The 27,897-nt window shown below is 35.1% G+C and overlaps 1 protein-coding gene across 5 annotated transcripts in view; it reads left to right on the plus strand.

Annotated features, from left to right (window-relative positions):
- The window catches only part of LOC118745029 (probable ubiquitin carboxyl-terminal hydrolase FAF), a 60,375-nt gene extending 37,712 nt beyond the window's left edge, over window positions 1-22,663 (plus strand). For 3 of the 5 annotated variants that reach the window (XM_036478551.1, XM_036478570.1, XM_036478561.1), the window contains 9 exons: window positions 3,785-3,935; window positions 4,005-4,313; window positions 4,377-4,488; window positions 4,561-4,670; window positions 4,772-5,123; window positions 5,197-5,456; window positions 6,326-6,896; window positions 6,963-7,385; window positions 21,260-22,663. In XM_036478551.1, coding sequence (XP_036334444.1) covers window positions 3,785-3,935; window positions 4,005-4,313; window positions 4,377-4,488; window positions 4,561-4,670; window positions 4,772-5,123; window positions 5,197-5,456; window positions 6,326-6,896; window positions 6,963-7,385; window positions 21,260-21,691 — 2,720 coding nt within the window. In that variant the 3' untranslated portion in view covers window positions 21,692-22,663. Of the gene's footprint in view, window positions 1-3,784; window positions 3,936-4,004; window positions 4,314-4,376; window positions 4,489-4,560; window positions 4,671-4,771; window positions 5,124-5,196; window positions 5,457-6,325; window positions 6,897-6,962; window positions 7,459-15,077; window positions 15,255-21,259 lie in introns of those variants that run through there. The other 2 variants (XR_004993606.1, XM_036478579.1) reach the window with 2 other exon arrangements.
- Window positions 22,664-27,897: the final 5,234 nt, after the last annotated feature.

Raw genomic sequence — 27,897 nt, forward strand, 5'->3', positions numbered from 1 at the left:
CATATTTGAAAAACGTCTCGTCTCTTCATATTGTACACCTCTACAGAAAATGAAAAAAATATATATGAGAGGCGCAGGCAGGTGCAGCTGTACTATTCTTATTCTAATAACACAAGCTTATTTTTTGATTTATTTTAAAACAATGGCTTGGCAAACGCACGACCACACTGCTGCAGACACAACTATAATTTTATCGAATACAAACAATGTCGTCATTTTGAGACAATCTGTTGAGTGCACTACGTTGTCGGTGGTAAATTTGAAATGATGTGAAGCAGCCTCTATATATGACTAGTCGAATGGCATGAGTAGCCACCATTTAGTTTTTTGAATAAAGTTCCCCTAGACCTGAAAAATCCTTAACTCTGCGCCCCTGTGAGACACCGTCAGCCTCTTCACGCTACTAGAAGACATTGAGGCTTCCTCTCTCCCACAGGGACTCAAACGGCGATCAGCGAATAATCTGAGTGGTCGACATTGGTCAGTAATTTTCAGTGAAAAAAACCAGAAAACTGCTGTTGTTTAATTATTACATTTAGAAGATCTCTCTACCACCAGAGGGACGCTGACGACTGCTCGAAAATGGCGTCCGTGAATGGAATTGATGACTTGTGATCGGAGGTAAACGTTTACCTCTCCGAACTTTCTCCGGCCAGCAACTGGATGAGTTCTGATATCGCCATCGCACCACCATCACGACGAGGCTCAAATGCTCAGTAAGCAGTTTCTAGTAGGGCATCACAGACGTGGGCACCCGAACAGACACCTGCTTGCAGCATAGCCCTCGGCTAGGCACGCTACAAGGAACCTATACGAACCAACGGACGAAGTCTTGAGGTTCATAAAACAACCTTTGAACTCGACAAGCCATAAACGACATTCACAGGGAGTCGGACTTGCATTGACTCCGGAACTCTGTGAATGCCGTCTTGGGAGCACAGTCACCTGACGAGACAGAGCTTTGTCTGCCTCGAGAAACTCGCACCACCGTAGCCCAACTTAGCTCTGGATACTGCAGCAGGTTAAACAGTATAACGCAGATGTGTCTAAGGAGTGCCCGGCATGCGAAGAGTCACCTCATGACTCACGGCTCCTCCTCGCATGTCCCCAAAATCCCACTCATCTAGCGCCCTGGCTATGGATCAGTCCAGTCGGGTCTTTCATTAGTTGAACTTGACGTCAACGATTGAATGGTAAACCGATCTAGGAAGGGTTGGGTCGCCGCTACAACAGCAAGCATCTAAGACAGTTCAACTCCCGCGCATCTTTCCCTTCCCTCACATACATTCGGCTCCAACTCCGGTGGGATAAGAATACTTGTTTATGGAAACGTGACATCATGTGAGGTGGTGCCTGGTGCCAGTTCCGACTATGCTCTGGCCCGCGCACCACACCACCATTCTATAAAAATGTATTCAGCCTCGTTGCGAAAGTCGTGTCGAATGCAACTCGTTTTTCGAGAGTCCAATCGTATCGCAAATTTCACGTCATTGCTTAAAATTTCCACTCGACTAGTGTATTAAATCGGGAAAACTTGGCAGCACTGCATAGTTTTCGAGGATTTTCGTCGTTTACATATTTCAGCCCGACAGTAGGCAATGCCAATGTTGTCGAGTCGTACAATTTAGTCTAATTTACGACTTACGTAATGAGACTGATTATATTTGAAACGCAACCGTGACGCCAGCTGGCAGTGAAACTCCGAAATTCAGAAATTGCAGAAATTTGCAAGATTCTCTACTCTAGAGAGAATTTGGGAGTTTTTTTTCATACTCTCTGAAATTGACTTCAACAATATCCTCACTGCAAGAATTAATTTTTTAAAAACTCACTCTTTTGAAGCTATCGATTAATGAAACACAAAACTACGATACAACCAAATCGTAAATTGGATAAAAATAATCAATTAATGTAACCAAATCATTAATCGCTGTCAAGCCTAGAAGTTGAAGAATGAGTTGGCTACCCTGGTACGTACATAGATGAAGAAAAGGTTAAAGGCAAAGGTAAAAATAAAAAAAAAACATATGCGTGAGAATAAAGACAAAAATGATGAGCAAGTGAAATTAAAATAAAAGGTAAAGGGTAATATATACATACATACCTATGTATGTATATGAAAAAAATAATAAACATAAAGGTAAAAATAAAAATAAATAATAAGAAAAAGATGAGGATGAGGATACCGATAAAAGTGAAGATTAAGATAGAGGAAGGAAGATTGATATAAAGGTAATTATAAAGAAAAGGACATAGATAGACACAGAGACTCAGTCTGAGAACTATTTCGGGATTTTAAAGATTTTCGGTATTCCCGGGACTAAAAGTGCCCACACTCACCGACGTAAATGTAGGTTAACGTGTCAGCTGACACGATCAAACTTATGAGAGCGCCATGTAAATGAAAACTCACCATCGTTTACGTGGCACGGTTACGCGTGACGTGTACTGCGTGTGTACGTCAAACAGATACGGCATACGTACACCTCGGTGACTGCTAGCGCCTTAAATCAGGATTTTCAAGACTATTTTCGCGACTATTTCGAGATTTTCGAGACTATTTCGGAATTTCCGTTATATTTGTCTATCTTGTTATCGATATTGTTTCGATGCACTTATCAATATTGTTTCGATGCACTTATCGATATTTTTACCGACATAAAAATCAATTTTGTTATCGATATATTTACCGATATTTTATTGATATTTTTATCGATTTTGGTATCGATATAAAATAATCGATATTGTTATTGATATATTTATGAATCAATATCTGTTGTCGGTATTTTTATCGATATAATAATCGATTTTGATATCAACATTTTTGTAGATTTTGTTGTCGATTTATTTTTTTATCGGTTATTTTATCGAAATCTTTATCGATTTTGTTAATAGTTTTAATAAATTTTGTTATCGATATTTTTATAGATTTTGTTATTGATATTTCTATTGATTTTGTTATCGATGCTTTTTATCGATTTTGTTATCAAAATTTTTATCAAATTTGTTATCGATAGTTCTGCCGATTTAGTTGTCTATATTTTTATCGATTTTGTTATCGATGGTTTTATCGATTTTGTTATCGATAATTTCATAGATTATATAATCGATATTTTTATCGACTTTGTTATCGAGGTCACTATCGATTATGTTACCGATAGTTTTATCGATTTTGTTATCGATGTTACTATCAATTAGTAAATCGCTCTTGTTATCGATATATTATTGATTTACATTATATGACATCATATGAATAAAGGAAAAATAAAGATAACGAAACAGAATAACATAAATGTAATTAGAACGAAGAGTAGAGGTTGGGAGGAAGATAGAAAAAAAATAAAACTCATTACATCGAAAGTATTCCATGTGTGAGAAGGATTCTGCTCTTTAGTCGTTTCAATTTAAACTAAAGATGTTTACTTTAGGCATTGGCTAGTCTTCAATAAATCAGTAAACATGGATGCTAATTTATTCAAAATTGATGTTTGCAATAAAAAAGTAAAAGTAGGAAAAAATTGGTTAATTATATAATTTTGGAAAATGGGCGTGTCATCGCCAACTTATGACCACACACAAATGTATGTGTATCTCGGTAACCGTTCAATCAATTTGTACCAAACTCGGTATGATTATTGTGCTTGCCACATAAAAAGCAAAACGTTCCAACCTTTTCAGAGCAATTTCAGGAATTCTGTTTTTAGACTTAATCTGTTATTCCTTGTAAACAAAGAATTCGATTATAATTATAACCTATTTTTTTTTTCTCTTCCTCTTCTTTTAGTATCTGGCTTAGCCAAACTGGAGGGTGAAGTCGTCGAGGTGGGCGATAATTGCCAATCAAATGGCGAAACTACCAAATATGAGTTAACTGGCATTGTGGTACATAGCGGACAGGCCTCCGGTGGCCATTACTTTAGTTACATACTTTCTAAGTAAGCTATTTTATAAAATTTTCTTAAAATAAAGATAGTTTTTAATATGATCAATTGCCGTGTCTTTAGGAATCCCTCCACTGGTAAGGAGCAATGGTATAAATTCGACGATGGTGAGGTGAGCGAATGCAAAATGCACGAGGATGAAGAGTTGAAAGCACAATGCTTTGGCGGTGATTACATGGGCGAGATTTATGATAATAATTTGAAGCGCATGCAATACAGACGTCAAAAGCGATGGTGGAATGCATATATGCTGTTCTATACACGTTACGATCAAAAGCCTGTACAATTTGAACCTTGTGTGGAGCAATTGTCATTGGCAGAAAGTCGCAATTTCGTATTGCCGCTGCCAAAGCCGATCGAGCGCAGTGTACGGTAAGTAAAGTGTTATGTCAATTATTTGTATTTGAAATAAAAGAATTTGTCTCCTTCAAATAGCCATCAAAATATACGATTTTTACACTCAAAGAGCATATTCTCTGTGGAATTCTTCAATTTCATTAAGAAATTAGTTAGCTGCAGTATTCCTTCAACACGTCCCGATAAAATGGTGTGTTTATTTGCGTCATTTACCAATGTACGTATGTTGCAATACTAATTCTTCTTCTAATTTACAACGCAGACACCAGCTGCTGAAGAACTTTCATTGTTGGGTGTGCAATTAGCATCGCAATTCTTATTCCACACAGGTTTTAGAACGAAAAAATCGCTGCGTGGACCTGTTATAGAATGGTAGGTTTACTTGAGAATTGGTAAGGTTTATCTTCGATTATGCTCTTCCAGAATTTTACGATAATTGAAGTTGAGCTAATTTATATATTTTTGTTCTTCAGGTATGATACACTATCACATCACATTCGCTTCTCCTCATTGGTGCGCAAATGGTTTGCAAATAATGCGCTTCTCAATCCTGCGTCTCGTCTCGGCGAATATATCTTAATGGCTCCATCACCGGAGGTACGCACTGTATTTGTAAAGTTGGTAGTTTTCTTCTGCCACTTTGCTATAGCCGACGAGCCGCTGGCTGGCTACGAAGGCAGCAATCTGTGTGAACAGATTTTGATTAGCGTATTGGAACTGCTGAAGTGTGAGGCTGTCGACTATGGCAAGCATTTGCCACACTACTTCAGTTTATTCAGCATGTACGTGGGCTTGGGTATACCAGAAAAGCAGCAGTTGTTGAAGGTATGTAAATCATTGCATTTTATTCAAAATTGAATTTCAGTTAAAATGCATATTTTCTACCATACTTTTGCAGTTGAATGTGCCCTTTATATTCATGCAAGTCGCTTTGGATGAAGGTCCTGGTCCATCGATAAAATACCAGTATCCCGAACTGAGCAAGTTGCATCAGGTCGTTTCGCATTTAATACGTTGCAGCGATATCTCTGACAAGTGCCAGAATTCGAATCAAAATGCACAACCTCTTGAGAATCCATACAAAGATCCAAATATAAGGCGCGAGGAGCTCATGCCATTATCGCCAGAATGTGCGGACATACTCTTTAATCGTACTGGGTATGTGAAACACTGTGATAGTTTTTATACCCGCGCGCACTTGTGCACAAGGGTATTATAACTTTGTTTACATAGCGGTTGTTTGTAACAGCTAAAACGAATCGAGATAGATATAGACGAATGTAACTATCTTCAGTAGTTCAGTAGTTCACTAAAAATTGATATTTATAAGAATATTATAAATTTTTGGAAAATGGGCGTAGCCACGCTCACTTATGTTTACATGTGTATATCTTGGTAACCGCTGCACAAATTTCTTCCAAACTTGGCACAGTTGTTGGTTGGCCTTGGTACAGCATACCAAATGGCCGAAATTTTTTAAAATTCGACAATAACCACGCCCGCATCCCATATAACGGCAATTTAGAGAAATCCAAAATTTTCGATAAATCAGTAAATATTAAAGCTAATTTATTCTAAATTGATGCTTGCAACAATTCTTTACCAATAAATACGTTTATGATAAAATTTTGGAAAATGGGCATGGCACCGTCCACTTATGATCACATATATGTATGTATCTCGGTAACCGTTCAACCAATTTGTACCAAACCCGGTATGGTTATTGTGCTTGCCACATAAAAGCAAAACGTTGAAAATTCTTGTAATCGGACTAAAATTACGGCCGCTTTTCATATAACGGTAAATTTCAGAAATGCTTGGAACTTCAATATTTCGAGATTTAAGGACGCTAATTTACTCAAAATTGACACACCCGCGGCTTACCATGTAGCCGTAGCTTTCGGAAAGTTGAAAAACATATATTTACTACTTGGGCGGGGTATTTAATGTTCGGTTCCGGCCGAACTTAGACTTTGTTACTTGTTAAGTTTGAATTTCTATTATTTTTTCTTTTCATTCATTAACAGTTACATTAAGAAGCTAATAGAGGACACAGCTGTTGGTGAGGAAGGTATCAAGCTACTACAGTACTGCAGCTGGGAAAATCCACATTTCTCACGTGCCGTACTAACAGAACTGCTGTGGCAATGCGGTTTCGCTTATTGCCACGATATGCGCCATCACACCGAACTGTTGCTGCATATATTACTAATCGAGGATTCGTGGCAACATCATCGCATACATAATGCGCTCAACGGTGTAGCGGAGGAGCGCGAAGGCTTGCTGGAGACGATACAGCGCACAAAGACACATTATCAAAAGCGCGCATACCAAATAATCAAATGCCTTACACAACTATTCCACAAATCACAGGTGGCCCTACAGATGCTGAACTCGAACGCCAGTATCGCACGGCACTGGACCATGGCAGTGGAATGGTTGCAAGATGAATTGGAACGGCAACGTAGTTGTCAATACAATTCATATTCGTGGTCACCACCCGCACAGAGCAATGACAACACAAATGGCTACATGCTCGAACGTTCACAATCTGCCAAGAATACATGGTCCATGGCGTATGAATTATGCCCTGAAGAGGTAAATTTATTGAAGCACATTATACATACTCACTAAAAAGACTGGAATTAATTTATTTCTTTATAGGAACAAGAAGAGACCAACGAGTCGGATATCGAGCCAACCGATGAGACGCAACGACAGCAACAACAAATTACACAAACCCTGCAGACACCCGCCGTGGGTGATGCGCTTACAAGTGATACAGTACCGGCAAGTCCAGCACACAAACCGTTTATTGTGGGCATGGCTCCGGGTTGCACCATTGACTGGTCTGCTGCGAATACATTTTCGGTTGATAGTCAAACAGCAACAACTACGACCACTTCTACCACAAGCAGTGGAAGTGGTGTTGGCGTCGGCGTCGGCGTCGGCATTGGTGTTGGCGGCGGAACTAGCAGTAGTGTTGTGACAGCTGTAAATAGCACTGAACCACAGCAAGCCGCAACAGATGCGAATATAAATGGCTTGACGGCGAACGTGAAGCAGCTGGCACTCTCTCCAAAAACGGTAATTCCCCCCTAAAAGTCGACAGTAGCATTTCTAATGTACTCGTACACTCCTAAGCATACCAGAGCAGCGGGTAAATGAGATTTTTAAGCATTTTCTAAAGCGTATCTATTCTACTAGTGTATTTGTTTCGATTGTGTTTTGCGATTGTTTATGTTGAGTATGATTTAATCTTTGTTTATTTTTATATAAATGAAGTTTCTTATCTGTTACTTATCGGTATTTATTTGTTTACACATTGTTTTGGGTATTGAGTGAATGTGTGTAGTAGTTGTTAAAACTGATTTTAACAATAGGTTTAGAATTTATACCCAAATGTTTTGCTAATTATTAGACCATGAAATACTCTACTATAATGCCCAATTTCCACTAGCGTCGAAATGACAAAAAATTGGAGGCATTCAAAGAACGGAAATTAATTTAATGACTTTTTTTTAATGTAATGACACGTATATTTTTAATGCCCCACTCTGTCATTAAAATGTTCGCCATTTAATGCCAAGTGGAAATGCAGCAAAGTATTGTGTTTGTAGAGTGATTTTAAATACATACAAACACTCACGCGATATAAAATGTGATGCTGCGCTGTGAACTCGAATAAAGATGCAAGGTCGTGGTTTCAATCAAAAATGAGTTTAATGTTTTTGACTCGTTTATTTAATTTTCAGTTCCAGTTATATTCATTATTTTAAGCTTAAGACCTGCTAACTTTATTTCCACCTCACACATTAACCCTTTCAGGACCTAGTTTGATGACAGATTTATCCACTGGATTCAATTTCATGATTATAAATGTTACTGTTTTTTAGTTATTATATTATTTCAATAGTAAAAATTTTAAAGCGTCGTTTATCGCGTTATTTGATCTTTGGGCTATGACGCTCATTCAGCAAACAAGCGATTAGAAAATTACGTGAATTTGCCGGCTGTTTGATTAACCTTAATTTTAAAATAATTGGTTGAAGCAAATAAATTATACAAATGGGTGGTGATTAGCTGTAGTTTAATGATGTTGTGAAGGATGTTGAAGATGCTAGATTAATGGAGATAGCAAAAGCGAGGAGGAAGTTGAGTGATTCGTCTAATCCTTTAGAGTTGCAAAAACCAATTTATGTACTATTAATTAAAGAATTTACTAATAGCAAAATCGATTTAAGCAGATTTGTTTTTGAATTTCGCTGGGGATAGTTTAGCTTAAATGTAATGATTGCATTAAGAAAGAAAATTAAACTTTGTAGATAGATGAGCCACTATAACCATTCACGATAGCAAAATGAACGAGGAATCCGCACCGACAATACCATCGATAACACTGTTCGGCAGTCGGCTGGTGAATTGATGATGTATATAGAAAAGTAATTTCTCAATTTTCCCAGGTTGGCGATTTTAATCGTTATTTCCAATTGAAGTTGATGAACGCTGAGCAGCTTTTAAAACAGTTAAGGTTGATTTAGATGCAAATATTTATACCATAAAAAGGCCTTTCTGGCCAAAAACGGCCGCTGAGTGCGCTTTGTTGCAAAAAAAAAAACATGAAAAACCATTATTAGGAAACAAAAAATAAGTGAAAGGTATGAAATTTCAAGAAACGGCAATTGCTTTATTTTTATGCTACGGCCCTTTGTTTGCACTTTTCCTTCCATTCACACTATTTCGTAGTATGAGTGTCGACCAGGGCTCGAATCGTTACATAAGATATCGTACTACTCGTCACGTAAAAACAAATTTTTCGGATTATGACATACGTGAACGTTCACTTTGTCCCATTCAGCTTATACCGCCTGACGTATCACGTAATGTTCTTTCGTATCGTATGTGACGATTCGAACCCAGGATTTACTTGTATTTACCTGGATTTACTCGAGTAATTTACTTATCGAGTTTGGACATCTACCAATGTACTGCAATTTTTTTAAACAGAAAATAAATATTTTTTAACTAAAAATATGTTTCGACATATTTTTTTTTTACTTATTAGCCTATGGTCTTGAAAGGGTTAAGCATTGCAGATTTTTGATTTGATTTTTGTTTATCATAGGAATTTTATTTGGTTTTTAAATATGCGCAAATACGAGGGTTGCTTCGAAAATCTTGCGTCTAGTAAGGAAAAGCGCTAGTTTTTCTGTGTCAAATTAATACGGCCAATTGTAGCAGATATGTGAGTTCTGGCACTGTCAAAATGATTCGCCCTCTTGAGATCTTTTTTTTTTTATTTGGCAGAAGACTTTTGATTCAGAATCGATCGTTTTCCGTTTCTCTTTTTTTTTTGCTAGTTTCACTTTGAAAGACGCACACAATCCATCACTCGCTGCCTACTTATGTATGTAAAGGCTATAAACGGTATTTAACGCACCGAAATCGAATTTCTACAATATTTGTTTGCTCCAATTCATACGATCCGTTTTTTAACCGATTGTGAAATTTTTTGAGTTCATTAAACCATCGACAAACAGTGGCTTCTTTTGGTCGTGTTTCATTGCAAAGAGTGTAAGCAAGTTGATCAATGTCCTCTTGTTTTGGTAATCCACGTCGAAAGTCGTATAAAATCATCGCACGAAAGTGTTATCGTGTTATTCCATTTTTTTCGCTAAAGCACGATTTCCAAATCACTATAAAAAGTGCAAGAACCCTCCGTACCAAGGGGAAATTCATATCAAGTGATAGCAGGTACGAAGGCAGCATACAGCCCGCGACAAAACGATAGCACCTCAACATTTCAAACAGTTTTGAATATTTATCTTTTATTTGTTTAATGTTCACTATTTTTTATATAGAAGTATAGCTCTTTATCTAACAAATCTATATACTTGTTTCTATTTTTCTGTTACCAAACGTACACGCGAAAAATAGTCGAGTTTTTCAAATTTACCCCCCTATTATGAATTTTCATACGATAGACGATAGACGCTTGCAAGGCGTATCGTAGGAAATCAGGTTCTCGTTTTATCGTTTTCATACGCCCGGCAGATGTATTATTGTGAATGGGTGTGGTTTTTGTTCACTTGGTATTGTGAACTAGCACAAATCAGCTACGCCAATTATCGGATTTCATACGACAACATCGATTCGTAATAGAGAATAACAGAATGCAAGCGTCTATAGTGCATCGTACGAATTCATAATAGGGGGCTTAGTTATTTATTGAAACGTTTTTGAAGGGTTTTAAAGACTGAAAGCGCTGCATCCGGTCAATAAAACGCCGTATCTTCCGAGTAAAAAATTTCAAAACACAACGATGGAATGAGGGGCATTTAAATGCCCTCTTAACCAGAAGTAATCACTTTAAGGGGGTTGTCAACTATTTAAAAATTTTAGATTTATATATATGCATAAAACAGAGTTGCTTACGTAATACCGAGCAAAGCTCTAGAACGGATTGTCCTATGTGATCTGTCTTTTTGTTGTGTTTGTCTCTTCCCAACGAAAATGGAGAGCATTTTCCGATTAAAAAATTCCGGAAAAATTGATTTTCCACAGATTTTGTACTGGAAATCATTTCCTTAATTTTGATGTTAATATTACAATTGAAATGGTTTCCCAGGTTCAAAACTGTATCAATGCTAAACAGTGATGTAGGTTAGAGTGCGCTGCAAATTATTACCGGTTACATTTACTGTTGCCGGATTTGAAAAATGTACGATGGAGTTTTAATTAAAAATACAAAATCAGCCTAATCATGAGTTTCATTTCCCTCGAACCGGTTAACTTTTCGTTTCCGTGTATTCACTACGGGCAAGTGAAAAAAATTCGGGCTAAACTCACGATAAGGCTGAATGAGAATATCTGGCGCGTACATTTCTTTTGTGAATACGTTTCGATTGCTTCAGAGATAGTTGGAATTTTCGACATGCTACTTTCAGTGTTCGTAACCCATTCTCCTATCAGAATATTAAGCATTGCCTCACGCAACCGCAACCTCAGTGCAAATTAAAAACCTCAGCAACGCGCCCAAGCTAATGAACAACTTTGAGTGCATGCGTCGCGAATTTATGCAGGACGCTCTCAAGAGGAACAACCACCTTAACAACTAAAACAAATTTATTTCGTTGGCAACTCTGATATCGAAATTGATCGGTGTTTTGCGACTAACTGTGCTATGAAAAGCCAGATTATTGGAAAATTGTAAAATCTTCGTTACGGATACAACGCTTTGGTTAGGTTATTTAAAATGGCAATGAATGCTATGCCTTCTGACGACCACAAAACCATAATCAGACCAGATAAATCTGCCACTGGAAGTCATTAAGTCAATAAGTAGTTGGTGAAAGTGTTGTACCAAAATGTTCTAACGAAAAATTAATTTTGGGCGAGACGAAGTTCGCCGGGTACGCTGGTACCATATAAATTCCGCAAACTTTTCATCCCAACTCTAAGCATTTAAATTTTAATTTCTAGAATAACTTTTGGATCGTCGTTAGATCGAATCCCGCTGAAGAAGTCTGATGAGGAGGTGTGGTGATATCCCAAATACAATTTTTATAAATTATTGTTGCTTTTCCACAATAGTTTTTCATTAAAAACGGCCTCAAGCTCAAGATTTGGACTTATATGGTTTTTGTTAGATAAGGAGCTGAACTTTAATAAAAAATTAATTGACCTTAAAAAAAGCAAGAGGAAAGAAGTCAAAACTGGTAAAAATGTTGATTTGCTATCTTTTGTCGCGTGCTGTAAATTACACTAAAAATTAAGGGCACAATGATAGTAAGAATTACAACAAATATATAATTATACCTGAGTGTATTTGTGCACAACGGTATTATAACTTCGTTCGCATAAAGGTTATTTGTAACAGCTTAAAGACTGAAATCGATTAAGCCATTATTATATGTCCGTCCGTGTATATGATAACTCGAGCAAAAATTGAGATAATATCTCAACCAAATTTGCTATAAAGGCTGCCTTTACCCAAGGTGGGTCGGTATTGAAATGAGCCAAATCCAACGGTAACCACCCAACAAACATTAAGGTTTGACCTCAACTTGAGGTTAAGTTGAGAACTAAAGTATTTCTCAAATCCCCAACATTGTTTCTCAACAGTACCTCAAGTGGAGGATCATAGCGTTCTCAACAAAAAATGCTTTTTTCTTTGTATGAAAAACGGACTGTTTCTCAAGTTGAGAAAATGCTAATTCTCAACTTGAACCCCAATGTAATTCTCCAATTGGCCTCAAACATATCATTGAAATACTGAAATTGAAATAGTAAAATACCTTATTCCTTTTTGATTGAAACGACATACATAGATGAATTTGAATATTAATTTTTCATTTTATTACTCCTTTTATATTATGTAGTTAATCAATATCGTTTTACAGTAATTCACTTCACAGTATACAGTCCCACAGTAATTTTGCCACTTGATTTAAATACTTAGCCTTTTATTTTATTTCAAGATTATTTCAGGATACTTTGAAGATTATTTACTTTTTGTTGGTAATTTTCCTCTTTATATAGCTTTCGCTTTTCACTTGATAATTAAAAATTCGTTTCTTTATCACTTTCTACGTATCTGCGCGTCGGCTAGAGATGAGTTGGTGAATGAAGTTGGATATCAACTTGAGAACTATGAATTTCTCCAAGGTTGGAGAAATATTTTTTTGGTGTTTATTGGACACATCCACCTCCCATATAAGGGTATTTTCGAAAAATGCAACACTACGATATTTCCGTAAATACTGGATTAAAATAGTTGAAAGTTTGAATTTGAAATAGAAATTGGGTATAGAATAAGACAATTAAAAACGTTTGGAAAAGGGGTGTGGTGCCGGCCACAGTAGCCGCTTCACCAACCTCCAATAAACTCGGTACGAACATTGCTTATACCAGTTTTGATTTGTGAGCTAGTTTCGATAAATTTCCGATAAAAATTGGAGACGGCACCGATTTGTTCGTAATTCGAATGCTAATTGGATATGAATTACCAACAATTGAGGTAAATTAGTTCTCAAAATTTTGTATCGCGAATTACGTAACTCGAAACGTAATTGGAGTGAGAATTACGAATGAGAGAGCGAATTAGGTAATTGGTGTACCGTGAGCCGTTTTAGAGTGATGCAAATTATTTAAATCCGACATCAATCACGGCCACCCCCCATGTAACGTTAATTTTTAGAAATACGAAAACTGCGATAAACCAGTAATTAAAGAAGCTTCATCACTCAAAATCGACGTCTGTAATAATATTTTAGCAATAAATGAGAATATTTGCAAAGTTTTGGAAAATTGGCGTGGCACCGCTCACTTACGACTGCATGCATATTTGTATTTTGGTGACCGATTTATCACCAAACTCCGTACAGTTAGTGCTCTTGGTACAGAGAGCAATATTTTGCAAATTTTTGAAATCGAACTAAAATTACGCCAACTTCCCATGTAACGGTACATTTCAGAAATACGAAAATTCCACCCACTTACGACTACAAAAATTTATCACATTAAGGGCCATTTTCTCAAGTAGCTTTTCAAATTTATCTGCCGTTTAAACACAAATTTTGTTCTAAAAATGTAAATGTATGTAAATTTTAAAAGCTATTTGAGAAAACGGTCCTAAGCCTCATTGAGAGTAATATCGAAAATATTCGAAATAGGTTCCCCTTGCTTATAATGTAGTTTACGGAAAGGTAAAAAACGATATTTACGCAGCACCCCTCGGATATGTACATATCTACGTACATAAGGTGGGTAAATTTTTTTGACTATGCGCGTATAGCATAGGACTACGTTTTATCCTAAGCAAATTTGACGAAGAAACCATGGCTCTAAAATCAATTTGGAGTTTGCCAAATTGCGAAATTTTTAAATTGAAACATGTTCACTGTTGCGCCCTCTGGTTGAAGTTTTAAGAGAAATAAATGTGCCTAAATGAATTCCTTATACCAAAAACCCCTTATAGCATGTTTTTTTTTATACAAAATTAATAAGCACTTCTTTACGAAAATACGCAAAATGCTGAGTAACCTATTTTCGCAATTTGGAAAACATGAAATTGAGTTAAGACCCATGGTTTCTTCGTAGAACCCTTCTGTGCTATACGCTCTTAGTTGAAAAACTCTCGCATACAAATTGACCCGCCTTAATGTACATATACATATATATAACTATTGATGCATTTTTTTAACTCGCGTATACTATTTCCGACTTCAGTTAATTTGGTATTTAATTTTTCTACTTTTCGAAGTCTATTTAATTTGTTTTCCCTTCAGCCATTTATTTTTATGTTAACATGTTTAGTTCTGCTCCAGCTTCGTTTTTACTTAGGAGTTCTCAATTCAATTGAAAATTAAATATAATTAACACTAGTGTTCATCCTTTGATGCATAAATAACTTTTAAGAAGTATGATTGCTGTTAAAGAGTCCCCAAGCATTTAACAAATCAAAAGTATTTAACATGCATATTAGGATATTTCATATTCTTTGGTCAACTCAAAATCCCAGTGTAAAATGAACAGAACCCGAAATGCGTTTAAAACCTTGTAATTATTTTATAAAACCATAATACATAATAACAATATGTGCAACTCATGCATTTTGATCTAAACTTGTCTGACCTTAATTGTTTTGGCTGTTCTATTCTTACATTCTACCTCTGCGTCCTGCCCAAAATTACACTTTGTACACTGTGCCATATGCTACATAACAAAAAAAAAAACAACACGAAAATCACATTTCTCTTTTGTCATAAACACTGTTAGCGTACCGTGGGAATTAGTAAACATCACCAACAGCAGCTACAACAACATCAACAACAACAGCTACAACAACAACAGCAACGCGGTAACAGTTCAAGCCGTTTAGTATAATTTACTTTAGAAAAGTTAGTTAAAATTTAAAATTTCTTTTTCGCTTTGTATGCGAAATGCAAATTGCAACTGTAAACACAAAAACAATAAAGCAACAGCGCACACTCACACATACATTGCTTTTCTAGCATTCATTGCGCTTGTGTTAAGTACTTGTTGCCGTTATTCAGCATTTTTCAGAATTGTTTGCATTGAATTTGCTCTTTTTTTTTTAGTTCATTCATCTATCGATTCGCCGCCATTTGCTGTTTGCGTTTAATTACACCTGCAGTTTATCACAATCAGTATCAACTTGCGCTTTGGAAAGCTTTTTTTTTTTTTAGTACAAAGGTTGTTTTTCGTCAAATTAGTTGTGTTTTCGTATTCTCCAGCAAAAAATTTCCAGCAACTTGCCGGTAACCAAATTTCGGAGAGTAAGCCAATATTTACTCCCAACGAGTGATATATGCAAGAAAGTACGAAAACGCAAAACCAGCAAGAAGTTGCTAGTTTTATGAACAGCTGATTAATTTTTTTTTTCGTTGCAATTTTCTTAGAAAACTAGTATTTTCCATCTTATTATATATTTAAATAGGTTTATTTTGTAAATTGCAACTATAAAAGCACCACAAACAATTATTTTGTTAATGTGAATTACATTAAGCATCATTCCATCAGCTGTTTTTCTTACTAGCAAATGTTGCAAAGTTGCTGGTAAAAATCTATCCAGTAAAAATCCAGTATAACTTGCAAGTTCAGCTGTCATTTTTGCTCTCACAATTTCCCCTCTTTTGCTAGTTTCTTGCAAGTTTTTTGCGTACGAAAACGACATCCAGTAAAAACCAGTAAAATTAGTACTGGATAGTGCGTACGCGAGCAGGGCTATTGAAATTATTTTATAAAAACCGTAAGGATTTATAGCTTTAAGAATTCAAATGCTTACATATGTATGTGTATATTTTAAAACAAGGGTTTATGCTTTGAGATTAACTTCTAACTTTCTTTTTCTTACTCTCTCGTTGCCAGAAAAGATTTGTAGAACGATTATAAAAACACTAGAAACACTATTGAGTTCATATACATACACTGTTTTTGGTCGAGTGTGAGCAAATGCGACACCCATCTTGGGCACAGCTTTCTCGTTTACAAATCTTCAGATAATATGCGATGTACCGTACTTTTTGAAATGCCTACTATATCTGCTACCTCGCGCACTTTCAGTCGACGATCATTTATTACCGCTTTGTGGATATTCTTCACCATTTCTGGAGTCGCCACCTCATTTGGTCGAGCACTGCGATGCTCGTCTTGGCAGCTCGTACGGCCTCGTTTAAACTCTGCTACCCAATATTTTACTGTTGTAAACGTCCAAAGTAGAATCTATTTCAGCTTTTATATTGGATGGGCTGAGGCCTTTCGAATAAAAGTATTGTATCACATAACGATGACAAATTTTCTCCATTTTCACAAATTCACTGAAAACGTGCACTATTGCCGGCTGCCAATCATATACTAAACAACGTGGCGTCTTCAAACTTGAAACATATGCTTTATATATTGTGCACACAGTGATATTTTTCAAACAACTACCGCCATCTCTAGGTTAGGCCGGGTACTTTTGGGACGACCCCCGTACATAGGTCATTGTGTATCGCATTATCCTTATCACCCATTCACTTCGAAGTCCACATTAGAAACGTCAGAATGCGATTAGAAAATTATCCTGTTTCTAGATATCGATTTTAGGAGAGTCATAATTTTAGACAATTTCTCTATTTGGAAAACCAAAACGACATTTTCAAGTACTCGGCATAGTTCCTCATTGTACCTAAGGCCTAGTGAAAAGGTTTAGAGAGTGAAAATGTTGATACAGGTGGGCGTGAGAAACCATTGCCGTTCTTGTGAGGTCCATTCCTTATCTTTTCTGACTAAAATCTGAAAAGTGTCAAAATGCAAGAGCGTAATGCAAAATGCGCTCACTAACAGAGAATAACAGGAAAAAGTATAGGAACGCAAAAAACCAAATTTTTAGTCCAAATAATGGCAAAAACAAAACCAATGTCAAATCAGAATATAAGTGTATGTACAAAACACATTCACACAAGCACAAGCACAATAAACACTTACTATATCAATTATTTTTGCCTCCTTCCGTCCTCCGCCTATTAATTTTTTTTGTTAGTGAGAGTCACTCTCACTGAGTGTTGCTCTCTCATTTCTGCTGTCATTTTCAAGTTAAGAAACGCTTTTTGGACTAAATCTGACTACTTCGGACAATTTCTGACTATTTCTGGAGATAAGGGACGCAACTAGCATAAAATTAACACCAAAATAAATGCGGTGTAAAAGTGTTATTTTTATCACTTGGCAAATAAATTTGAAAATAATTTTGAAAGCATTTTGTAAGAAAAAGGTAAATAATTTTTTCTGTTTAAGTTAAATAAAGTGCATATGTACACTGCCGGAGCAAAGTATTGGCACAGCAAATTTTTCACAATATATGCAACAATTTTTATTCTAATATTTTCCCGTTCATTTCATATAAAAATATGGTTCATTCGTTCGCGAAAATTCAGCAAATTTTCATGAAATTTTACAACATTTTTGCGTATGCAGGTTTGTAGCCAAATTAATTATATTATAACAAAGTGCAAGTTTTGAGTAGCTAGGAATTACCGTTGATTTTTGGCAATTTTTTTCACGCAGTCTTTTCCTTACAAAATTCTCAACGCGATTTCTGACTAACTCCGAACTTGCATTTTTTTACTAGAGTTTAAATATAAATAAAAATTTGATTACAAAGTTGAAAATTTGCTGAATTTTCGCGAGTTTTGCACAAAGTTTAGGAATTAAATTTTTATTTTTTGTTGTTGTTGAATGAACCATATTTTTATACAAAGTTGGCAAAAAAAATATTAGAATAAAAATTGTTGCATATATTGAGAAAAATTTGCTGTGCCAATACTTTGTTCCGGCAGTGTATGTACAACAATGTGACAAAATCGGTTCACTGTACTTAATCGCTCCTATGTAACTGATTGCTCAGTTATACATTTTTTTATTACAACTACATTTACAGCCGTATTCTAACAAAGTCACAAACTTTAGCTCATCACTGCTGTGATTTCTACCGCGCCTCAAAGCTTGCCGCTGCAAAGAATATGCCACTACAATTCAATTTTTTAAATTTTTGTGTATTCTTCTAGCATTCAAAATCGAATTTTTTGTGACTCATTTCTCGACGCACTTGAAATCACAACAGTGATGAGCTAAGTTATGTGACTCTGTTTGAATAGAGGGGTTAGACGACCAAACCTTTTAAATTTTGTGAGCTTTTTTATAATCAATATAAACCCTTCTACTGAGAAATTCATCAAGATCGATATTTCTCTCTATAAGGTATATCTCTCACCACCAATGATTGTTAAGGTATGAGTTTTTGTGATATAACTCCAAAATTTAGACAGCTAAAGCCGTTAAATTTTGTAAGCTGATTTCTTAACAATCATACAAAGCTTTCTATGTAGATCATCAAATTCGATGCACCATAAAAAATATCTCCGATGTCACTGAACATCTTTTAACATTCTAATAAATAAATTTAAAATCGCTTTCAAGAAACGATAATCGGCCTCATTGCGAGTGTCGGGTCAAGTGCAAGTCGTTTTTGAGAGTCCAGTCGTATTGAAGATTGGCAGGGCATTACCTAAAACTTCGACTCGACCCGTGTATTAAAACGGAAAAACCTGGCAGCACTGGATAGTTTCCGACACGACACGCAGTTTAGTCTAATTTAGGACTGACATTTATAATATCTTCAGTTCGGACTACTTCTGACTATTTCTGACTAAATTCTGAAGTACAGGAGGAGTTGATGATTTTGACATTAGGGCCATTCCATTGAAAAGAGGAAAGCGAGATTAATTTAAATATGCCCTAATTATCTCTATTTCGGTAGTAACCTCTTTTTTAATGACTACATTTTATTAATCTGTTGGAAAATATTAAAAAAAGAAATCGAAAGAAGTTGTAATTTTTGTCTATAGAAATTTTTATTTCATGCATAATTACTTTAAACCAGTCACAAGGGGATGTCCCACCATCACAACTTTAAATATTTTTTTAATATTTCTGGGAAGATTGTATAAACTTCATTTTTATTGAAAACGAAAGCGTATAATTCATATTTTCCAACACCAAAACATCTTTCGTAAAATTTAAGTGTTTTGTAACATTCATCTTTGAGTGCACAAGGGTAAAATAGAGTTCTTTTCAGTGTCCCACCAGCCTCATTCATTCAAATGATGGTTAAAAATAATATTAAGAAATCATTTGGTATTTCTGTTATGTTAAAAAATATCTTTCGCTGTTGTATAAGTTCCGACGACATAGCTAAAAAATTCACAATTGATCACATTCTGGACTAAAATGTCCCGCCAGTCACAATGGAATGGCCCATTAAAAAAATTTAAATTTCGACATTTTTATTTTCGACTTATCGTACGGATCGCTTTTCACCTGTTTCATTGTCTAATTTTCTCTTAATGTTCTATAATAAAGCTTTTTCCCATCGGCCAGCAGAGAAAAATTGCAGGAGTTTTTTAAGATTCAATAAATATTTAGCTTTACAAAAAACTGTAGGTTAAATAGAGAATGAAAGAATTTCTATAATCTCCTACAAATACTCTCATTATAAGATTCATTATATTCTCATCAAAGAAAGCATTTATTATTTATGGAAACACGTTTTTAAGATACAAATTTATATAATAAATACCTAATACATATAAAATAAAAAACTTTCACTCCTGTTAGACACTTGGTCACGCTTAACACACACACACTCATGAATACACACCTACACACGCACGCACACACCCAATGCCGCTCTTGTCCACTAAACTTCACTGCTTCCAATTCACTGATTCACTATGCCCCTTTAACTTTTGCTAGAGTTGCAAATAAAATACATAGTCGATTGTGTTAGACCTGCTTACCTGTGGAGTTATGCTGTGTCAATAACACTTTGGCTGGCTTCGAAAACGTCAATTGAAAAGCATACGCAAAAAGTCGAAATGTTCGCATCAGCAAAATTTATTAGATGGCATCGTATTTTGAAACGCATAAACACGGTAGCCGATATGCAGTAAAAGAGAAGGTCGCGCATTATTAAGAATGTTGAGGTTTTTTGACATTTGTATTTGGTGCAATGGCGAATTTCGATTGGAAGGATTTCATTTGATAATTTTCTATTAAATTATATTAAATATGCATTAATTTTATCAATTATGGAACGAAAATGCACTCATGAAAGCATAACGAAGGAAAAGTTTTACAAGTTTCCTAAATATTTGAACGATGTTTGTAATAATATTTTCGGCCAAACTTACAAACTTACAAGGGTCAAGAAGCAGAAGCACTTATATGTATACACATATTTCGTGTGCAAAAAACATATTCGACATAGATATGTATTTGAGGTATTGTTAAAAAAATGGCCATACTACATAACCTCAAATATGGCGAAAAACAGTGCTTTTGCACTTTTAGGTTAGGATAGCTTCAAAACCTACGCCAAGATTCGGATTCGGTGCACCAAAATGAAATGATATTAGTGTTTCTGCTTCAAAAAAACTAAAATTTTGTTAGCCTGTGTAATTATGCTTTTGGGGTACAATTTGATCGAGTTCTATTCCCATGAGCCCACAAAAAAAGGTAAATTTTGCAGTAAAAGTATCGATACTTTGCAGTGGTACGTTTTAGAAGTCAGCCTTTCTGAAGCCTAGATTGTTTTGTGTTGCCAAAAGTTCGATGCTTGATTTCGAATTCATGTTGTAATTGCTTTTATTTAGATGTTTCGTTGCAAAAAGTTGTTTGTAAATATTTGGCTGTGCTGTAAAAATTAATAACAACTAAATACATTATTACCATTGAAGCCTAAAAATTCATCTGTGAAATATAACTATTTTATTCTTATTTCCCTCTCATTTCACATACGGCTGCGCGCTGAATGGTGGTTTCAACAACTACAACTACAACAACACACACATGCGATAAACGCAAATATTCTGTTAATTGCTTGCGTAAATGTGCAGTCCACCAGCGGCGGCATTGGTGAGACGACAATGACTTCAATGACGACGATGATGACTGGCCAAGACATCGAAAACTCAAAGCAAGCAGTGCTGACAACACAGCAGCAACTCCAACAGCAGCAGCAGACAATGGCAATAATATCGCCGGCACTTATGCAACACCAACAACCAGCAGTAGCAGTAGTGACGTTAGCATTAACAACAACAACAACAACAACAACATCAACCACAACGATTTCAATCAGTTTGCCTGTAAATACAATAATTGCAACAGCTACAACCACAACGCCAGCAACAGTAACACCAACAGCAACAACACTAATAAACACCCTCACAGCGGTAGCAGCATCAACGACAGCCAACAAATTGGAAAGTAGCGATAAAATGACAACAAAAACAACACTCAACTCAGAACAACAGCGCATAACGTAGATGAAGTTTAAAAAAAATGAATAAAGAAACAATGAAAATATAAAAATAAACAAGAAAATGAAAGCAAAAGAGAGAAAACATTTACGTAAGACGTGCGTTCTTTCAACATTTATGAAGCAAATACACACCCCTACATGTATACAAACATACATGCATATAAAATATATAGAGGAGCAAAGAAGCGGCAGTGCGAATGGCAACACAAACAAAGATGCAAATATTATTAATTTAATTTATTCATTATGATAATAATAATACAAGAAAATATTGCAAATAACAAAATCAAGCGAAAAGCGAAATGAAGGCTGGCAGGCAGCAAGTAAGCAAAGCGATAGAAAGAAAAGATGCAAGCGGTATGCCGCCCGCTGTGCGTTTGACAGCCTGGGTGGTGCAAGCTGGACGAGTATCGCAAAGGAGGTAGAGGAACTTGGCGGCAGCAATATGCGCTGATTCGTGAGCCCACTTAGTTCATTCAACGTGCTAAAGCGCCTAAAAGCAGATTTCATACATAATGCAATGGAACTCACTATGGCGTGCACACAACTAAGTGCTCAGCGTGTGCTCGGCTTTTAAGTGCATTGCACTTAGCTGTGGTGTGTAATAAAAGTCGGCGAAGGCTTTGGATGGCTCTGCAGAGACCGGCAACAGCCATGCACTGCATACTAAATATATTTAAATATGGTTTTCAAACGAACTAAATGAAAAAAAAATTAATACATTCAAGCCCACAAAGAAAAGCACATGCATAAAAGTGCATAATACATGCACATACATACATACATACATGTATGAATGTTTGTTATGCAGCGCAGAGTGGAAGGAAGGAAGGAACATGAGAAGAGGCGGTAAAAGAAAGAAGTCTAAGCTAAGTTATAAGTCCAAATTAGTTTACTGATGGATGATAGTGATAAGCATGATGAGCTAAATATGCAATTGAATCACTTATGCATTAAACATTAATATAAAAAAAAAGAATGACACAAAAACTAGAGAGCTGTAGTAGACACACACATACACGAACAACAACAACAACACCACTACAGTAACACATTGCTTGAAGCGAAAAGGAAACTAAAATAATTTCTATGCTTTACGGTAACTAAGCGAAATGTTGAGACGTGCGAGTAGAGGAAGCGAATCACTGAAGCAAAAGAAATCTGCGTTTGGTGTGAAGGTAAAAACCAAACAATTAAATTTAATTTAATTGCAAATTTACTTCACACAATTTTAAATTATTATCCAAGCAAATAAAAAAAATAAATAAAAATAATGCAAACTCAATCGAAATAATACATATAACTAAAATCTAAACTAAACGATATATATATATATATATATAGATATGTACTATATATAATGTTTATGTTTGTATGTATGTGCTGTGCAACAGAAAACACTGCAGAACTGATGATTGGAAGACGTATTATACATACATACATAAATAAAAGCGAAATGAATTGTCAAATTTTAATTTTGTGTGTAGATGAGATAAATTTGCATTGTGCTGCCATGGCCATGGTGTTGGGCGCAATCATCTTGGCTAGATTTGTTGTATTGTATTTTTAATGAATTAATTTAAAGTTTCTATCTGCGTTTTTAGTGCTAAACATAGCTAGATTTCTTTACACTTTTCCTTTTTTTATACATACAAACACTTACATGCATATGTTATTATAACAAAAAAGAATATACCTGTTTGTTTTTATATAATTTTTAAATTCCTGACATTATAAACGCAAAAGTAACCAAGGTAAAAGCAAAATAAAAACGAAACCATGAAAATAATATATGTAAATGAGCTAATAACTAAACATTTATTACGCTTGCAGAAGTAGGAGTTACATAAATAAAACAATATGAAAAAATGATTAAATTTAAAAAATAAAACATAGAAATATATGATAAATTTAATGTGAAAAATGAATAAAACAAGTTGAATTAAAAATGAAAAAAAAATTATACATACATAATTTAAATGAATTGAACAACAAAATGACGGTGGTATGTACGACATATAGTATAGCGAAGTAGTAGGCGAGTTCGTAAAAGATTCAATGAAATGAAAACAAAATGATTATTAATATTCATAAATACATACATAGGCGAAGAACAAATTGAAAAAGAAAAAATAAAAATTAAATTAAACACTCCCATATATGCACACATACATACTACATATAAAAATACATGCATACAAAATGAAGTCAAAGTGCATTGCGCGAACTCGTCCCAAATGTAGTTTATTGCGAAATCCGATACGCATGCCCTCCATATTCACTTTAGCCTAAATAAAGAATATATAATGCTGTAGCTACACAATAACCCGTGTCGACTTGCAAGTTCTAGTTTAGACTAAGAACTTGTACTGAAATATCCACACCATACAATATTACAGGGGCTCTGTCTGAGTGCTTCTCCAGCAAACTCGGTCACAACCGTTAGAGAATTTTTGATTACCACATTAGATAACTAGTGTAATTCTCTAACTAATTAACTGGTTACAAATTTTAGAGAACTAAGTACATTAGAACTCGATTGGAGATTGGTTTGATAGGAAGGCTTGGCTGAAATCTTCAAAAATACATGTGTGTATACAAATTAGACAAACTCTGTTTTTATTATAGCCAAATAGCATTTTGAAATTCATATTAACATCCCATTAGAGAACTAAACACATCTTCTGGACGAAAAATATCGCTCTCACTCTTCGGCGATCGCTCGAGGAGCGGAACATTAAGCTTCTAACGCAAACAGTACGCACAGCAAACTCCCAGTCTGGCGCTGGGAAGAACGCGTCCCAGTTTTCTAGCGAGCAATTTCGTCGAATACATGGACCATCTGACTGGAGTTGCTGTCTGGCTTCGTTAAAAGATCGGATGGTTTTAAGGACATGTAGGAGTAGGTTTTCTAGAGAAATCTCATCATCTAGACTTCTGTGAACACCAAGTGAACTTTTGATAACCATCTGTGAACAACTGAAAACGCAGATTTTTTACGATTGGCCTCTAAATAGCAATTGGTATCGTTCATATGTACATACTAAATCCAATTTCTTAAGTGTGAGAAGTGACATTACACGGTATGGTACTAATCTCAGTACAACTTAACCGAAACTTCAACTTCTAGTCGGCGCAGTTTATCGTTATCCACGTTTTTCAAGCGCAAAAAAAATATATATAAAGGGTATTTGGCAAATTGGATTTCGCAAAAAATTTATCCTTACATTCTGGGAGACCCCTCTGTTCATCCATATGTGGCAAAAAAGACTCGTGAAAAGAGTAGAGTGTGCCTCGGCGAAAAATTATAATCATCTGGGGGGAAATAAATCAAAAAGAAGGTTGATGGACTTATTAAGAAAATGTGTTTTTTATAGAGCAAACCAAATGAATTCGGATAAGGACGTCCACTCATTTGCATTATTTTTTTATTTTTTTTACTTTTTATTTATACATATAAATATTAGATTTTTTAAATTATAAATAAAGAATTAAATACAAAACAAAGAGTAAATAAAGAGCTAGCATACAGACGAAAAAAATACTGTATTGATCAACAAATTGTTGGATTGTATATTTTTTTCTGCTGTTTTTCTTTTTTGTGTTGAATCAAGCGTGCTCCGTTAATGTATTTTTCTCTAGATTTGCGACAAATGATTTGCTTCAAAAAAAAAAGACCACAAAGGGAAGGTCTGTAAAGCTTACTTTTCTGGTAAATTTTGTAAAATGCGTTCATCAAGAGTGTACCATAATTTTCTGGTGCCTGGCGAAGGCTTACATACATATCGCTACCTAAAGGTGAAAAGGTGCCAAGTCCATTTTTTCCAAAATTCAGTTTTTGATGCAGAATGGAAGGTAATACGATATTTTGTCTCTCCTGAACAATTTCAGAAAATGGACTTGGCACCTTTTCACCCTTAGGTGACGATAATGTATATATAAAGTATATACATACTATGTAAAAAACATACATAGCAGCTTCACCAGTTCTTTGCTGCTGCCAAATTTAATGCAGAAATGTGAAATTACTCGCCTAAAGCGGCCTGCACAAGAAACACTTAATTTACAATCAATTAGTTTCATGAAGCTCCTCAGCCCGTCAGCAAGCACCGCAAAAACTTCAGGAATCTGCTTCCAAATTGTTCAAATGTTTAATTGATAAATTAGTTTTGGAGAGTGTGTGGGGCACTAAAGGCGCAGTAGGGATGCGTTTGCTTTGCTTGATGAATTTTAAAATGTAATTTGAGAAATTTGAAATCATTAATAACAGAAAAAATGTATTTTAATTTTAAATTTCTTTCTACTGCATTTTGTGCCTATGTATGTGTACTCTGATGTTCATACGTCCCCTCTCTCAGCGCACTCTTCACCATCATCAAAAAAATTACCCAAAACTGTTGCCAACCAAAAAACATGTGAATTGTTGTCGAAAAAGTCTCCCCAGCCAGGCGAAGGAGCAAAATAGTACGGTGTTCGCACGAAGCTATTTTACAGACAACTTTTAGTTGAAAGCAACGAACGACTGGTATGAACAGCCTATCAACTAATCGCTTCCAATGAAGTTGGGGCCAAATTTTGATTCAACGAATCGCCTCTAAAATTGCCTGGAAAATCGCCTCATGCGAACACGGTATAAGTATTTGCAAATTGCGCTTTGGCGTTGTGAAAGTGTGTATAATTTTAAATTTATTGGAATCGGCATATATAACACGATACTACTTTATTGCTATAAATATTGCAAAGTAAAATAAATATTATTACAAATGCTAAGTAAATTTTTAATTCCAGTATGAAAAGTCTTTAGTTTAGTAAAAACAACAAAAAAAAACAAAATTACGATATTAAGAAATATGAGTTGAGTATATAAAAAATTGGTAGTCTTTTTATTTAGATAACAAAGCGATTCGAGACGAGAAATATCAAATAAATTTTTATAAAATAAAAAAAAACATTGCAAAACTTAGTTATTTTTATTTTTATGCAAAATATGCGAGCAGTGATCATATTTTTTAAGCAATTTTAAACAGTGTGTTCCAGTATTTTTTCTAACAGTAATTTTTAAATTTTCACCAGAAATCGATATTTTTTTACTTTTATGCGTACCTGCTTGCAAAAAAAATCGGAAATTATCGACATTCTAAATTTATACAGTTTTTTTTTATTATTATTTTAAAGTCATCAATCACAATTCAGAACTAAAAAAAATTATATCTGGAAAGAAATTCACTAATCGGAGTTAAATTTTACTCTCCTCGGTAACGTACATATATACATACATACTTACATACATCAGCTGTTGTGAAGTAAATCTTTTTGTATAAAATTTTCGAAAAGTTAGTTGCATAAAAATTGAATTCGCATTGTCTGCTATAATACATATCGACTGCTGAGTGGAAGATCGACCTATCTCGGCAGCCAGTTCGAAAATGTTCTATTTCGAAAAAGTTTTCAAGAACGCCCTATTGCAAAATTTTTTTGAAAAACACCTTATACCACAATTTGGTTGAAGAACGCCCTATCTCAGAATTCGGTTCAAAAACGACCTATCTACCTTCAAACGGTATAAAAAAATATGCAGGGATAGGGCGTTTTTGAATCGGCAGCTGAGATGGCGAGTTTTTGAACCGGTTTCTGAAATAGGGCGTTGCTGAAAAGTTTTTTGAGAGAAGGCGTTTTCGAACTGGCTGCTGAGATAGGCAGATCTTCCACTTAGCAGTCGATATAAAAATTGTTTTTTTTTTCTGTTTCAAAATTTCGTGTTTTTATGCTGTTTATAACCATTCAGTAAGTTCTGCTACTCACTGTTCTCGCAACATAATTTTTGGGCACTGTTTTTTGTTGTAAGTAAGTACCTAATGTCAACGGCACTTAATTATTTGTTAAATCATTTTGGGTGAAAACATACAAAAAATTGTTAAATACAGGGCGATTTAAAATTTGCACCTAACCACGTGTTTAAAATGTTTAAAAGTCAACACAACAACAATACTCCACCACGTTCATATTTATAAATTTTAAACTTATATACATATACATTTTGTAACCTAAATAATTTTATTAATTTTTAATTTTAATCGCTTTTTACATTAATTTTGAAATAGGAGAAAAACGTAGAATTCTAGTGGCATTTTAAACGAACTAAATTAAAATATGAACTAAAGACGAAAAAACGAGTAGAATATGCAACGGGAAGAATAACAGAAAAAAAAA

This window comes from Rhagoletis pomonella, unplaced genomic scaffold (assembly GCF_013731165.1).
Source record: "Rhagoletis pomonella isolate Grant_MI unplaced genomic scaffold, Rhpom_1.0 Rhpom_scaffold_00001, whole genome shotgun sequence".
Taxonomy (NCBI): Eukaryota; Metazoa; Arthropoda; class Insecta; order Diptera; family Tephritidae; genus Rhagoletis; species Rhagoletis pomonella.